The sequence below is a fragment of the Penicillium concentricum genome (genome assembly GCF_028827145.1).
Source record: "Penicillium concentricum strain IBT 3081 chromosome Unknown utg000001l_segment0_segment0, whole genome shotgun sequence".
Lineage (NCBI taxonomy): Eukaryota > Fungi > Ascomycota > Eurotiomycetes > Eurotiales > Aspergillaceae > Penicillium > Penicillium concentricum.
Window position 1 is genome coordinate 7,669,814 of NW_026622754.1, and position 13,380 is coordinate 7,683,193.

Consider the following 13,380-nt stretch of genomic DNA (forward strand, 5'->3'; position numbering starts at 1 on the left):
AAGTGCGTCAATCTAGGTACATAGATAGCATGCATTTTCCACAAATGAGAATTGTTTAAAACTGCCAACACAGAGCTGTATACGGAGTAAATAAGGGTACTGTCATGTCAAGGATTTCTATTTGTTCTAAGTAGCCCTGGAGAGTGCAAGCAAAGACTCAGCCTTGTTCAGCTGGCCCCCAAATATAAGGGAATGACATCAGCCCGGAAACCTTAGCCTCAAACTTAAATTTGATTGGTTGGAGCGGTACGTGGCACCCGAAGAGGTTAGTGCGATGAGGACGATAACCATAAAACGGGTGGAGATGCCAAGACCTGCGCCTCAGTATGTTTTTCTGTTAGGGCTGCTTGGAGCTATATAAGTAGTCTATATCTCCCTTCCAAACTAATCCATCACAAGATTAATACAACATTCAACTATCTCAACTGCTAAATACAATGACTTCAACCGATATCCCTCTAAGCATCCAAACTCCTTCAAAGAATCCATTTTTGACAGCCGACTCAAACAAAATGGCTTCATCCGATACTTCCTACACCCAAACTTCCTCCCAGAGTCCCGCTTTCAAAGTTGACTTTACATGGAAGAAATGGAAGGCCATAGTCTCCGATGCCAACAATCCCGGATCAGACCCCTTATACACTATCCATTTCCCATTCAGTTGCGGAACCACCATGATTTTCAAAAAAGCCCCCAACGAAGAAGTCATCGGGACTGGCAAGCTGAACTTGGTCTCCATCAACGCCGAGTACGAACTACGTGGACAAAAGTCCCACCTGCTAGCCCAGAAACGCTTTCGGGTTGTCTACACCCACCGCTCACACAATTTCTCAGACACCAAATCCCCAGTCACAATGACATGGACTAGTGATGCAGGGTTCACGAACTGGGACTTTATCTGTGTTGATGAGCAACAGATTCCCGTGGCAAAATTCACGGCCAATTGCTGGGGTGTCACCAAAATTGGCAAAATCGAGTTCAGTGGCCCCAAGGCAAATGACAGAGCTGCGCAAGAGGAGATCATGGTTACAGGGATCACCTTGTTTTATTGCATGCTCCTTCGCTGTAACAACGTTTTCAATCTCTTTGGGGCTATTTTTGCTCGACCGCAAAAAAAGCATCTTGAGTGAGCCTCGGCCTCACGGTATGACTAGCGAATAGGGTTTGGAATTTGCTTGCTCTGATCTGGGTTGTTTGCGAGTTTATTTTTTTTGTGATGCGTACAGATAGAGATACCATTTGATTTTCAATGTTTATAATACACAATCGTTGAGAATATTACTCCATAATACATGTTTGAACTATACACAAGTTTTGTTCATCCTTACCCTTCGAAATTCACAGTTGCATTCCAGTACATTTAGATACTCGTCAGACAAGATATCAAAGATTATGGAAAGGAAACATCCCGACCAAGCGAGCGGGCAACCCAATACCCTACCGCCTCCCGAACAATATTGTTACTCGCCCAGTTCCGGCTCGGATACACACGATGGGCCAACATGACCATAAAGGTATCCGACTTCCGATCAACAACAAGCGTGGTACCAGTAAAGCCCGTGTGGCCTCCAGCCAGCATATTGGCCATGGGTCCCGAGAAATAGCTCTGGTTGAGCTCGAACCCGATACTATGCTCATTACCAGGGAATGCGGTATTGAAATTCGTGAACATCAAGTCCACAGTCTCTGGCTTCAGTATCTGCTTGCCGCCATATGTGCCGTTGTTCAAGATCATCTGGCAGAAGATTGCCACGTCCCCGGCGGTCGAAAAGAGGCCGGCGTGTCCGCTCACACCATTAAGAGCCCAGGCATTCTCGTCGTGCACGGTTCCTCGCACTGGCTGGGGACGTTTGGGCTCGGCGTCTCCCAGAACTTCGATCTGGTACTCTGTCGGCGCCATGCGTGCGTAGTGACGGAATTTAGGGGACTGGTTATTTCCCTTGTTGAAAAAGGTGCTGGTCATGCCGAGAGCACGGGTGTATGAATAGACATACTCCTCAAATGGTGTTTTAGTGACCTTCTCCAGCAAGAAGCGCAGGTTCATAAAGTTCAGATCTGAGTAGGTGTATGTAGATCCAGGAGCATTTTCGAGCTCATGCTCGATGACAGCTTTGACGCGCTGCTGCATAGTCTTGTAGGGTGCTTCATACAGTCCAGGCAGAGGGTCCGGAGCGAAGCCACTTGTATGGGTCAACAGCATCTGGACAGTGATGTCACTCTTCCCATTGGCAGCGAACTCAGGAAGGTACGATGCGACGGTCTTGTCCAAGCTTAGCTTGCCCTCATCAATCGCGCGCAATGCGGCTACCGCAGTAAACACTTTGGTCAGACTGGCCATATCGTAGATTGTGTCTATTTTGGCCCGGGTCCGCTCTGCGGGTGGAAGCAATGTGCCATTGGAGTCTGCATACAGATTCGTATTTCCGAAAGCGAAGGAGCTCACAATGGTGGACTTGTGACCGATAACAACAGAGCCTCCCGGCTGAATGGGGTGGATCACATTGTGTGAAGCAGTTCCATAATTGGCTGGAATAGTGTACTGGCTCAAGTTCAGTGGCAGCTGTTCAAGAGGCTCGGCGAGAAGCCCCACTGATTCAGGAGAACCATGCTTGAGGACGCGGTTTGTGGCACTACAAAGTGAGCCGCAGCTTGCAATGAGGCAAATGGCTGAAGATTTGAGTCTCATTGTGGAGAATGGTACGGTGAGGCAGGAGAATTTCGGTCCCAGCCTGCAAATATATATGAGTTTGCTTCCTGTTATCTGGAGATTGTCTATATATTAAATGCGACTCAGCGTAGTAACCGTTTCATCATTTCTGGATAAGATCAGCTCCGGGGATGGGGTAATTGCTCCACATGTAACCCGTTTAACAATCGTACGGAGTACGGAGTACCTATCTCCGGGTTGTCCCCGACGGGGGAATAATAGACGACCCCTGCAAATTCGAAAGATTTAGCCGGTATGACATCTAGAGATGGGTTGAATGTTGAAGAAAATAATATAGAAAATGTGAAGATATCAGAGCCAAGACAAAGTATACAAGAGCCAAGACATAGTATATCCGAGCCAAGACAGAGTTAAAAAGTAAATAAACAAAAAGATCGTGTACAAAAGCTAAGCTAAATCTGACGCGGGAAGCTGAATATTAATATGGGATCCGATACCGCTGCCGACTGCCGAGATATCATTATCCAGTTCTTCGGAATCCATACGCCGACGGTCCTTGCCACGGCCGACTTCGATATCAACAAATCGGGCGCTAACAGGAGTAATTGGTTCACTCCCAGTGCCAATTGTAGTGCCATCTGACATGAGATCATCCGATTTCAATTCCCAATTGGCCGCACGAACTTTGGCTCTGCGACGTTCCGAGTTGATAGTATCCTTCATGTGGGTGAACGATCTTACTTGATCTGCGGCCCACTTGTCCAGGAGCTCATTTCGAGCTTCGACTTCTAGCTGGAGCTGTTCTTCAATGCCAGTATTGAGATCGCGAAGACGCTGTATCTCACATTTGGCACTATGCAACGATGTGGTAAGACCTGAGATGCGAACATTGAGAGTTCCAGTCTCTGCTTCGTGCGCTTGAAGTTCACTAGTGTTTTTTTCAAGGCACTCGATGGCTCTTTGGTATTCTTTTTCTAAAAGTTCCACCTGGGCCATCAAGTCGCAAGCCTGAATTCGATTGTGCTCGACAGTTTCCTCCAATTCTCGGATGCGGGACTCGGACTCAGAAGCAGCAGCCTCAGCCGAACAGCGTTTTGAGCGTTCATGGGCCACTTGTTTCTTGAGCTTCGATATCTGCCGATTGTAGTCCTCCTTTGTAGCTGTATTTTCCTTTTCAAGGTTGTTAATAAGACCTTCGAGACCCTTCACTTCATGATGGTATTTGTCGAGGGCTGTATTTAATCTGTCAATCCCAACGGCCTGTTCTTGGCCGTCACGCTCGAGGTCCTGCATCCGCATCCGCGTGTGGAGCATGTCGCCTGCTGAAGATGCGATTGCCTCCTCGAGTGTGACAATCCTTTTTGCAGCGGTCTCATATCGGTGTAGTAATGCATCAAATTGTCCTCGAAGAGCCCTTTCTCGGCCGAGAGAGCCGTGATGATAATGGCGCTCTGTCCCCAGATCTTTTGCGAGTGATTCAACCCGCCTCACTAGCGCACCTAGGGTTGCCTTGCCGTCCTCAAGACCAACGTTGGCAGTTTCACCAGGTAACGCGCGCTCAAGCTCAAGACGAGCCGAGCGGAAGTGACTCCGCATGTCGGATATGACATCATCTACGCCATCCCCGGAGAATCCTAAGCTGGAGCATTCTTGGGTGACTCCTTCAAGAGCCTCAGCAGCATCGGAAGCCCGAGACAGAGCATTTTCCAAGATCTTCATGATATTCTCAAAGAAGTCGGATGGTGGAGACGACTGGCTGAAAAGGCCACTGATCGTAGGGTCATTGAGCCCCGAGATTCGTGACCGACAGGCATTGAACAAGTTGTTCTTTTCTTGTCTGGCAGCTTCCAAATCTAGGCCCAGGGAGTGAATGTCAGATGCCTCTGTGTTGACTGAAGTCTGCGTTTGGGTGGCGCGAATGGGTGTTTGGGGTTCGTCGGATAGCATCAAGCTATCAGTGACGGGTGGATTATGACTTCGAGTACCACGGAAATCGGGGGAGCTGGACACAATGACTGCACTTTCATTGAACAAGAATGTCTCTCCGTCACCGTTCGAACATGGAGCGGTATCATCCCGACTGTGATTAGAAACCACTGACATTTCCTCGCAAGACCTAGGTGTAACTGGTGTCATCCAATAGGACTCAGCCACCGAATTTTGGACCTCAAAGCCCACCCCGCCTCGTTTCATGGCCCTAAGTTCATCCTTCAGGGAATCTCGCTCTTGAAGCAAAGCTTGCATGGTCTTTTCCATATTGCGCGTCTCACGCTTTTCGCGCTCAATATGATTGATTTCATCACTCAGCCCGATTCGCCTAATTCTTCTCTGCGTCCGTGTATCCAAAATTTGGCGCAACGGAGTAAATTGGATCCTTCGCTCGGTGGATGTTTTGTCAAACGGCTCCTCTGTGTCATATGACCGCCGGAAGCGTGGTGTTGGGGCAGACCTGCGACGGGCTTTGCGGCTAGGTGTGTGATCCCCAGATCCTGCCTCGAACGACGTTCGACGCATCGCTGGAGTCAAGCCAGTCGACCCAATACCTGCCTCATCTAGTAACCGAGGACCCGGGTCGGAAAACCGGACTCTCTTTCTTGATTTCTTAGGTGTAACAGAGACTGATTTTTGCTGTTGATTGAGGCCGGCATCTGTTGGCACCGCTGCCAAGCTCTGTCTAGTCCGATGTGAGACTGGAGACTGGCTTGAGTTTGAAAGAGAGCTCTTCCGTTTCCTTCCTGACCGAGTGATGCCCATGTTGGCAAGGGGAGTATATTGGAATAATGAAAGCCAAAACAAAACAAAATAAAAGTGCCCAGGTTTAGGGATAGGCTTATTAAAGAACTCTATAGATCACAAGTTAAGATGTAAACAAACAAAGTGGGGCTCTATAGGCAGCAGGCGCCCAGACGCGTGCCTGGATTCAGATTGCCTATTCCGGCAAGGGTAAACAATATGCTTCTTTAGGCGATCAGGTGATAAGACACGTGATATTTACTTATCCAACACAGGAGACATACTACATTATGTCTATACTCGAGGTATATCGACAATAATAGGTGTGAATTTAATCTGATGATCTCTTCATAGGCTGATACTTAGCTACCCGGGATATCGGAGATTGTATATGTCTTGTCCACGGGTATAGATCAGAGCTACTCGGAGTATACACCGCCACAGTAACCTTATCGATAGCTTCCAGGTTTCGCTCCAAATACAAAACTGGGAAGCTGTGCAGGTTTCTCCAATCCAAACCCTGCAATATTGGCAATATTAGGCACACTGAACCTCTTCCCTGCTAGGCCCACCTCCCCTTCTTTCCGTGTGACCCTTATGCATTTCCCCCTCCTCTCCTGGGTCTCCCAGTGATGTCATTTACGATACTCTGAAGAGGCTCAACCATCTCACTTGTCTCTTGCAAATCTCGATGCAATAAATGAAAGATGGCGATTAGCATACTTTCTAGCCGGGTATGTCTAATCATTATTGCTCTTGATAAACAATAACGTGGACATGGCCCTGTACTCACATTTTGACGCAGCAAAAAAGCAACGATGGTCACTATGATCAGTCAGTTAATGATGAGCAGCTGTCTCCACCCGCAGGTCAATTGTCATTCCTCGAAAAATTACCCGCTGAGATCATTCAAGATATTGCATCTTATCTCTCGGCTCCAGATCTTGCCTGCCTTGGTGCCACTTGCCGGACCCTCGTCGATCATGCATCGAATGACTTTATATGGGCTAATCTCGTGAACGAGAGACTGCCTGCTCCTATCAAAAGCCCAGGCCCCTTTGGATCATTTCGTCGTCTTTATCTTGCGTATCACCCCTGTTGGTTCATTCCTCAGCACAAGATTTGGTTCGCGGACACTGAACACACGGGGATGCTGATCATAGCTCGATATGATAATGGCCGGGGTATGATTGAAGCACACCCAGTTGTTGCAGAACGTGGCACTGCTGGGTTCCAATCATGGGCGTCAAACCCAGAAGTTATCATCCAGTCTTTTGAACCCAGTGTCCATCTGGCGTTGGACAATCCTGTCTTGTCTCTCAAAGACCCTAATCCATCCTCCCAAATAGCTCCAATCCAATCCCTTCACTATATGCCCGAGGAACGTCGCATGAACATGGCTTCGGATGCTCGGCATATCTATACCTCGCTGTCGTTTTGCTCTGAATTTAGCCCCCGAGGGCCTTTTTCCAAACCCAATGTGCTCTGGCCACCACGAACCATCCCGAGCAAGGCTCGCACAGTTCGTGATTTGAGAAACTCCCCTCCGCCAATAGTGAAACTTCCGTCAGAATTATCAGAATCATTCTTCCGTCTCAGAAGGTGGGGGAACCCGTGGGCAAACCCAGAGCTTCAATTGCCGCCGGTGCCAAAGAAAGCGAGTCTGACCTACTCAACTCTTGATCCCGTTCTATACACACCCTCTGTAGAGAAACCGTACCAGGGAATTTGGGTTGGAGACTACGAAGCCCATGGGTGTGAATTTTTGCTTGTTCTCCAGAAAGAGATAACGGACTTAGCACACGATAATGAAAAAGAGGCGAAGGTAATCGACGCCCAGGATGAGGTCGAACACGACAGCCAGGAGGATATTGGACAGCGAGGTTTGTTGCAAGCTGTCAAGCTGACAGGTGACTCCAATGTTCCTCGTGGTGAGTTCTCGTTTATTGCCGAAGACATTGGCTCCAGAGGCTTGATTAGTGTTGCGATGGATGAGCCTTTTGTTGGCGCCCGAATTGTGCGTTGTCGCGGCCATGTAGCTGGACTTGGGTTCCTTGACGGTAAGCGGCTGTACTAAATAAGCCAAAGCGATATTTTCTAACATGTTATTAGACACCTACATTGACTCCCAACTGATCCTTATTTCTCCTGACCACATGGCTCTTTACTGGAAGCAGATAGGCCATGTCTCCTATTACCGCCGTGTGAACATTGACGATATCCTACATAGTTGATTGGCATGTTTCTGTGATTTCTTTCATCTTTTTATCTGTTACATACCCCAATGTGTCTCTATTTTCAGTAAACGGAGGATGAATTTCCTTTTCGGGTTAGGTTTGTCTTTTTTGGGCTTGGCACCTCAATACTACGCTGTCACAGAATCTCTCTCTCATTATTATTCTTCCATCCTTCAAGCCCTCTACCTACACTCTGCTACCCCCCGGCAGCTCTGTCCAATCGGACAGCCCGCTCCCCACCCCCCTTACTCCTTGCTTTCAGTCGCAAAATGCGGCTGAGTCCTCGTTGCCATCCATCTTCACCTCGAACCCTTGAGATCTGCATGATTTGACTTGACTACGCAAGTAACACGTTGGGGAGATTTTCTTACAGTCTTTCCTAAAATACATGTTCTCGAGCAATGCAGTGTATACTATCCTTTTACCAAATGCTCGCTTATTTTATATATAGTTCACTTATTCCACAAAAGCCTAGATCACTTTGACTGTCCCGTTTCCCTCGAAGGATTTAACTACCACCGATCACACGAGTCACTCGTCGCTGGTGCGCGTCCTGCTGTCTTGTCCGTGTGACCCGCTTCCTTCGGTCTATCCTGGTCTACGATATGCGGGGAACTCTGTAGGGGAAACTGGAGTTTGAAATATCAGTGCGAGCCAACCCGGGCTAATCTCTCTCTCCCTCTATCTCTTCTCTGGGCCGAGTCGCATAGACCCCAGACTTCCATGTTACCATCAAAACCATCAAAATATGCCGTTGGCCGACTCTCGGTGATACACCAAGACAATCCAAGACTTGAGGAACAGTGCCAAGAGAGCTTGGATCCCGGATCGAAATGATTGCTTTCTTTTCATTTGACGGCATCGCCGCTGTTTCTGTGGTGTCTTTTTCAACGGCACACAATGCATCTAGCACATGGCGCAAACATTTTCAGAATTGATTTGAAACATGACCTGCAGCCTTCTAATTCTCTTGCACTGCAGGTTCACTGCAGTTCAACCCTTTTCCCGCTGTGTCATCAGATGTCGACTTTCCACACAATGTCTAGTGCCAAGATTCTCGGTCTCCCCGCGGACGAACTTTAATGAGGTTCGGAATCCATCCGAAGGGGCGGGCAAATGAGGATATCTACAATTAAGGTATGCGTCATATATGCCCAGTTTTCAGGGATATTAGAGTGGCCTGGGCGCGAAAGAGAGCGCCATTGATGTGGACCTTGGAGGCCATTGGCCCGCAAACCACCACCCGTGCTTGGCGTGGGGTAAAGGCTGGAGTACGGGCTGTGGTACTCTTTGATACATGGCCGATCAAACTCCATCCCTCGTGGACAGCTGGTAGAGCTATGGGCTTGTTCTTGCCCGAGAATCGGGGAATTAAGGAATTTGGGTTGAATGCTCAAGACAAAGCTCAAGACAAAGGCTGGGCGCAGGGTCACTGTATTAGATCCCGTGGCGCAATATTGAAATTTAAGAGATCGTCCATGCCCGCTCTTTGCATACCTTTTTTTTCCCGAATGTAGCCTCCCCCTCCCAGTCTGCTCTCTCCTACTGCCAGCTTTGAAGACCCCCGCTGAGCTCATCGTCTTCATTTGAGATTCGTTCCCTCGAGCTTTGCGGCGCTGCCACATTGTCTCTTATACAGGTTCATAACCTCGATACAAGATTGACCTGTTCATTCTTCTTCACGACCAGTCAAGAAACTACAGATAACATCATTCATCATGGCGGGTGGTGCTGTTGTAAACGTCTTCAAGTTCAACACGGGCGGTTTGCCCAAAGAGACCCTCAACGCAAAGCTATGGTTCGCCGTCTTTGCGTTTGGTCTCATGGGCGCTGCCCGTGGTGTCGACGAAGGTCTTATCACGGGTGTCTTTAACTCTCACGCTTTCAAGCAGTCTGTCGGTATTGACGACCTCGATAAGGGTGAGCTCGCTAGTATCAAGGGTACTATTTCCTCCATGGTTCAGCTCGGCAGTATCGCCGGTGCTCTGTTGTAAGTCTTGCCTTAAAAACCATCATCGTCGTTTCTACACCCGAGAACGTTTGCTAATCCTGGCTGAATAACAGTGCTTTCGTCGTTTGTGATCGTATCGGCCGTGTTTGGGCTACTCGCCAACTCTGCTGTCTCTGGATTCTCGGCATCGCCATCTTTATTGGAAACAACGGCAACATGGATGCCGTCTACGCTGGTCGCTTCGTTGCTGGTCTTGGTATTGGACAGACTTGTGTTGTCGGTCCCATCTACCTTTCTGAAATTTCACCCGCTCCCATCCGTGGTCTCTGCACTTGTATGTTTACTGGTGCTGTATACCTGTGAGTTCATACTCTTCTTCCCTGTTGTCTCGCTTTTCTATACTAATACTACGTCCAGTGGTATCATGATTGCCTACTTTGCCAACTGGGGCGCTCAGATTCACATGGCGGACACCTTCAACCGCTGGGTAAGTGCTGGCCACTACAATGTTATCGTACTAAGTTGGCTAACACGTCCTCCCCTACAGGCTGTCCCTACTTCACTTCACCTCATGTTCGCCGGAATCATCCTGATTCTCACCTTCTTTCAGCTGGAGTCCCCCCGTTTCTATATCAAACAGGGCAAGCGTGAGATGGCCCTCGAGGTTCTCTGCAAGCTCCGTGGTCTACCCGCTGACCACCCGTACGTTCTCAACGAGATCACCGAAATGGACGTTGCCTTCCAAGAGGAGATGGAGGCCACCCTAGGCATGGGTTGGAAAGGCCTGTTCAAGGAGATCCTTGGCATCAAACGTAACTCGTACCGTCTGTTCCTCACCAACCTCGCTCAGAACATGGCTTGCTGGTCCGGTGGCTCTGCTATTACCGTTTACGCCCCGGATTTGTTCACACTCGTCGGAATCACTGGTCAAGAGCAGTCTCTCTTCTCGACCGTCGTCTTCGGCGTCGTCAAATTTGTCGCCGCCATTATCTGCGCTCTCTTCCTGGTCGACATGGCCGGTCGTAAGCGCTCTCTCATTATTGGCATTGTTCTCCAGTCAATTGCCATGTTCTATATTGCCATCTTCCTGAACCTCGTCCCCATCGCCGAAAACCCCGACTTTGTCCCTAGCAAGACGCAGAACCGTGCATCAACCGCCGCCATTGCCTTCATCTACATCTCTGGTGTCGGTTGGGCCCTAGGATGGAACAGTGGCCAGTACCTGCTATCCTCGGAGCTGTTCCCTCTCCGTATTCGTGGTATCTGCTCATCCATCACCATGGCCATGCACTTTATCTGTCAGTATGCTGTCAACCGCTCCCTGCCTGAGATGCTGCTCGAACATGGAGGTCTCGGCCCTCATGGAACCTTTTACTTCTTTGGTGTCATTTCCGTTCTTGGTGGTTTCTGGGTTTGGCTCTTTGTGCCCGAGGCCGCTGGTCGCAGCCTCGAGACTATCGACAAGATGTTCGACCTTCCTTGGTACAAGATTGGTCTTCACGGAAGGAAGTTTGCCGAGGAGTACGACCGCGAACAGGAGCGGATCTACCACGATGAGAAGAGGGAAGCAGGAGTTGTTGTTTCCCACAAAGAGACTGCCTAGTCTATCTCAGTTAACTGTAATGGAATGTCCCTTGGAGCGACATATCTACCATATACTTGTCAGATCTGAATATATGTAAATAAGGAACAATTGAATCGAAAAGTAAATGAGCGACACTATATTACTCCGCACCTCTGTTGAATTTGTGCATTCTTCAGATATATTCAAGTCCAGCTATTCAAGCCCCACCCCACCCCGGCCCAAAACACCCCCAGCCCTAATGAAAGTGACTGTCCCAAAGGGCTCGGACTTCATTGTCCGAGAGTCGGGTATTAAGCACCTCACGCAGCTCCTCGGGTGTAAGTTTCGCCGCGAGGTGTGGACGCATCTCCTTTTGCGTCCAGTACAGCTTTGCCCGGAGCGATAACAGGTCGCCTTTGGGAACGCGTGAAAGGCCCGCAAAATTGATATTCATCCTGTGCTCAGCCAGCCATCGTATGATGGTCATTATGTCGGCTAGGTCCGTATGCGTTCGTTGGTGGTAGGCTTGTCGCGTGACCATCTCGGCTGTGCTCCAACATTTCAACTTTGTGAGCACCAGGACCGAGGGATAAACGATCAGAACTATCAATTAAGGTTAGTGAAGTCCGGATATTATCTGAAAAAGAACTTACTCGAAGTGTTCAGCCGGAGCTCTGGGCGATCCTCGGGGATCCTCGGATTCACATTGTAGATATCCGTTGTTCGAGGGTCTGGGATATGCCATGAGCGCGTGTGTGGGCTCATAACATCAATCTACACCTTTGTCCCGCGGTAGTCGTAGACCAGACTCCCATCACTACTGCGGGTAAAACCTGGTCTTCTCAATAAGACTTCACGGCAAGTCGGTGTCAGTGACAACATCGACATCATGTTTGTTTGTTAGACCATGAGGCTTTTTGGAATATAAGAAGATTAGGAGAAAGCGAGCTTCTTGGGGGGAAAGACTTTGTAAGGTTGTTGTGTATGCTTCCTCATTCTCGTTGACCGCTTCTAGGACGACCTTTGTGACCTTATCGAATGGTTCATGGCATCTCACTCGTTTGGCATTATTTATTGCTCGAGCTTCCGGATCAAGTGATCTCTTGATGGATAGGTAGGTCTTGTTACCCCCGATAAGTCCTCTAGCATAGCCAATTGATTTGCTATTTTTCTTTCCCCTTCACCAAACTGCAGATATTGTCGAATTTTCTTGCATTCTTGAAATGTCTAAGTGTAAATATCCAACTAAGCATTTAGTTGGACATGAAGTCATGACATGAAGCCATGCCGTGAGAACATCCCGCATCTCCTCCGGCGACATGGTGAGGGCGAGGTATGGACGTGTCCGCTTCTCGACTCTGTAGAGCCTACCAATGAGACACATAAGCCTGCCTCGGGGCATAGCTGGGAAGCCGGAGAAATCGATAGTGGAATCCTTATCAAAAAGCCACTGAAGGATGGTATGGATGTCGAGGAGGTCAGTGCGTGCCCTCATGTGGCGGGCGACACGTGTCGCCTGATCAGCCTCCTTCCAGGGCAAGAGCTTTGTCAACAAAAGAATAGAAGGGTGTAGGATAGGCACTATAATACAAGACTAGCGAAGGCTCTTTATTAGCCGAGCAAGAAAACACACTCGTAGAACGCAATCGACGCTCTGGACAGTCCGTCGGGGCCACATTGTAAACCTTGGTGCTCCTGGGGTTTGGGGTCCATGGTGCATTTCCCACGACCTCCATATCGATGTGAACTTTGGTGCCACAGTGACGGTACACCAATCGGTTATCCTCGCTCTCTGTGATGTCCGGATATTGTAGCAAAAGGCTGCGGCAATTTTTGTCCACGACAAGGTCGATGTCCTATGGTTTTGTCAGATCAGGAGGCCACTTTGCCAAGGAGGATTAGAAGAAGGTAGTACTTCGGTCACTCGGCCTCCTCCAAGGAGACCCGTGGCATATCCGCCAATGAAGATGTGGTGGATGTTTTCCATGTAGAAGATATCTGTCAAAGCTGTTGCTGCTGCGTCCAAATGGCTGAAGTCGCTTTGGGAAAGCATAGTAGCGGTTGTTGGGGAGGAAGAGAAGGGAGAAGAAGAAGAAGAAGAAGAAGAAGAAGAAGAAGAAGAAGAAGAAGAGGAGTGACCTGATATTTAAAGGAGCGAGGAAGACAAACAAATCGACATGATTGTACCTCACTTCAGAAGTGAGGAAGAGAATAGAGTTGTCTGAGA

General features: G+C 48.8%; 6 protein-coding genes across 6 annotated transcripts; 3 read left to right on the forward strand and 3 right to left on the reverse strand.

Annotated features, from left to right (window-relative positions):
* Positions 1-437: 437 nt before the first annotated feature.
* Positions 438-1,130, forward strand: N7517_002957 (uncharacterized protein; the record flags this gene model as incomplete). Its single annotated transcript, XM_056720687.1, has 1 exon — positions 438-1,130. One exon carries the CDS (start codon positions 438-440, stop codon positions 1,128-1,130), a length of 693 nt encoding a protein of 230 aa, XP_056584822.1.
* Positions 1,131-1,390: 260 nt separating this feature from the next.
* N7517_002958 (serine hydrolase domain-containing protein) lies at positions 1,391-2,686 on the reverse strand (the record flags this gene model as incomplete). The annotated part of the gene is made up of 1 exon (XM_056720688.1): positions 1,391-2,686. One exon carries the CDS (start codon positions 2,684-2,686, stop codon positions 1,391-1,393), a length of 1,296 nt encoding a protein of 431 aa, XP_056584823.1.
* Positions 2,687-3,115: 429 nt separating this feature from the next.
* On the reverse strand, positions 3,116-5,422 carry N7517_002959 (uncharacterized protein; the record flags this gene model as incomplete). The annotated part of the gene is made up of 1 exon (XM_056720689.1): positions 3,116-5,422. One exon carries the CDS (start codon positions 5,420-5,422, stop codon positions 3,116-3,118), a length of 2,307 nt encoding a protein of 768 aa, XP_056584824.1.
* Positions 5,423-6,108: 686 nt separating this feature from the next.
* Positions 6,109-7,635, forward strand: N7517_002960 (F-box protein; the record flags this gene model as incomplete). The annotated part of the gene is made up of 3 exons (XM_056720690.1): positions 6,109-6,135; positions 6,207-7,461; positions 7,514-7,635. 3 exons carry the CDS (start codon positions 6,109-6,111, stop codon positions 7,633-7,635), a joined length of 1,404 nt encoding a protein of 467 aa, XP_056584825.1.
* Positions 7,636-9,356: 1,721 nt separating this feature from the next.
* N7517_002961 (Major facilitator superfamily domain general substrate transporter) lies at positions 9,357-11,192 on the forward strand (the record flags this gene model as incomplete). The annotated part of the gene is made up of 4 exons (XM_056720691.1): positions 9,357-9,628; positions 9,703-9,948; positions 10,007-10,076; positions 10,137-11,192. The coding sequence occupies 4 exons, from the start codon at positions 9,357-9,359 to the stop codon at positions 11,190-11,192; spliced, it is 1,644 nt and encodes a 547-aa protein (XP_056584826.1).
* Positions 11,193-11,409: 217 nt separating this feature from the next.
* N7517_002962 (uncharacterized protein) lies at positions 11,410-13,206 on the reverse strand (the record flags this gene model as incomplete). The annotated part of the gene is made up of 5 exons (XM_056720692.1): positions 11,410-11,756; positions 11,807-11,927; positions 12,430-12,734; positions 12,787-13,009; positions 13,069-13,206. 5 exons carry the CDS (start codon positions 13,204-13,206, stop codon positions 11,410-11,412), a joined length of 1,134 nt encoding a protein of 377 aa, XP_056584827.1.
* Positions 13,207-13,380: the final 174 nt, after the last annotated feature.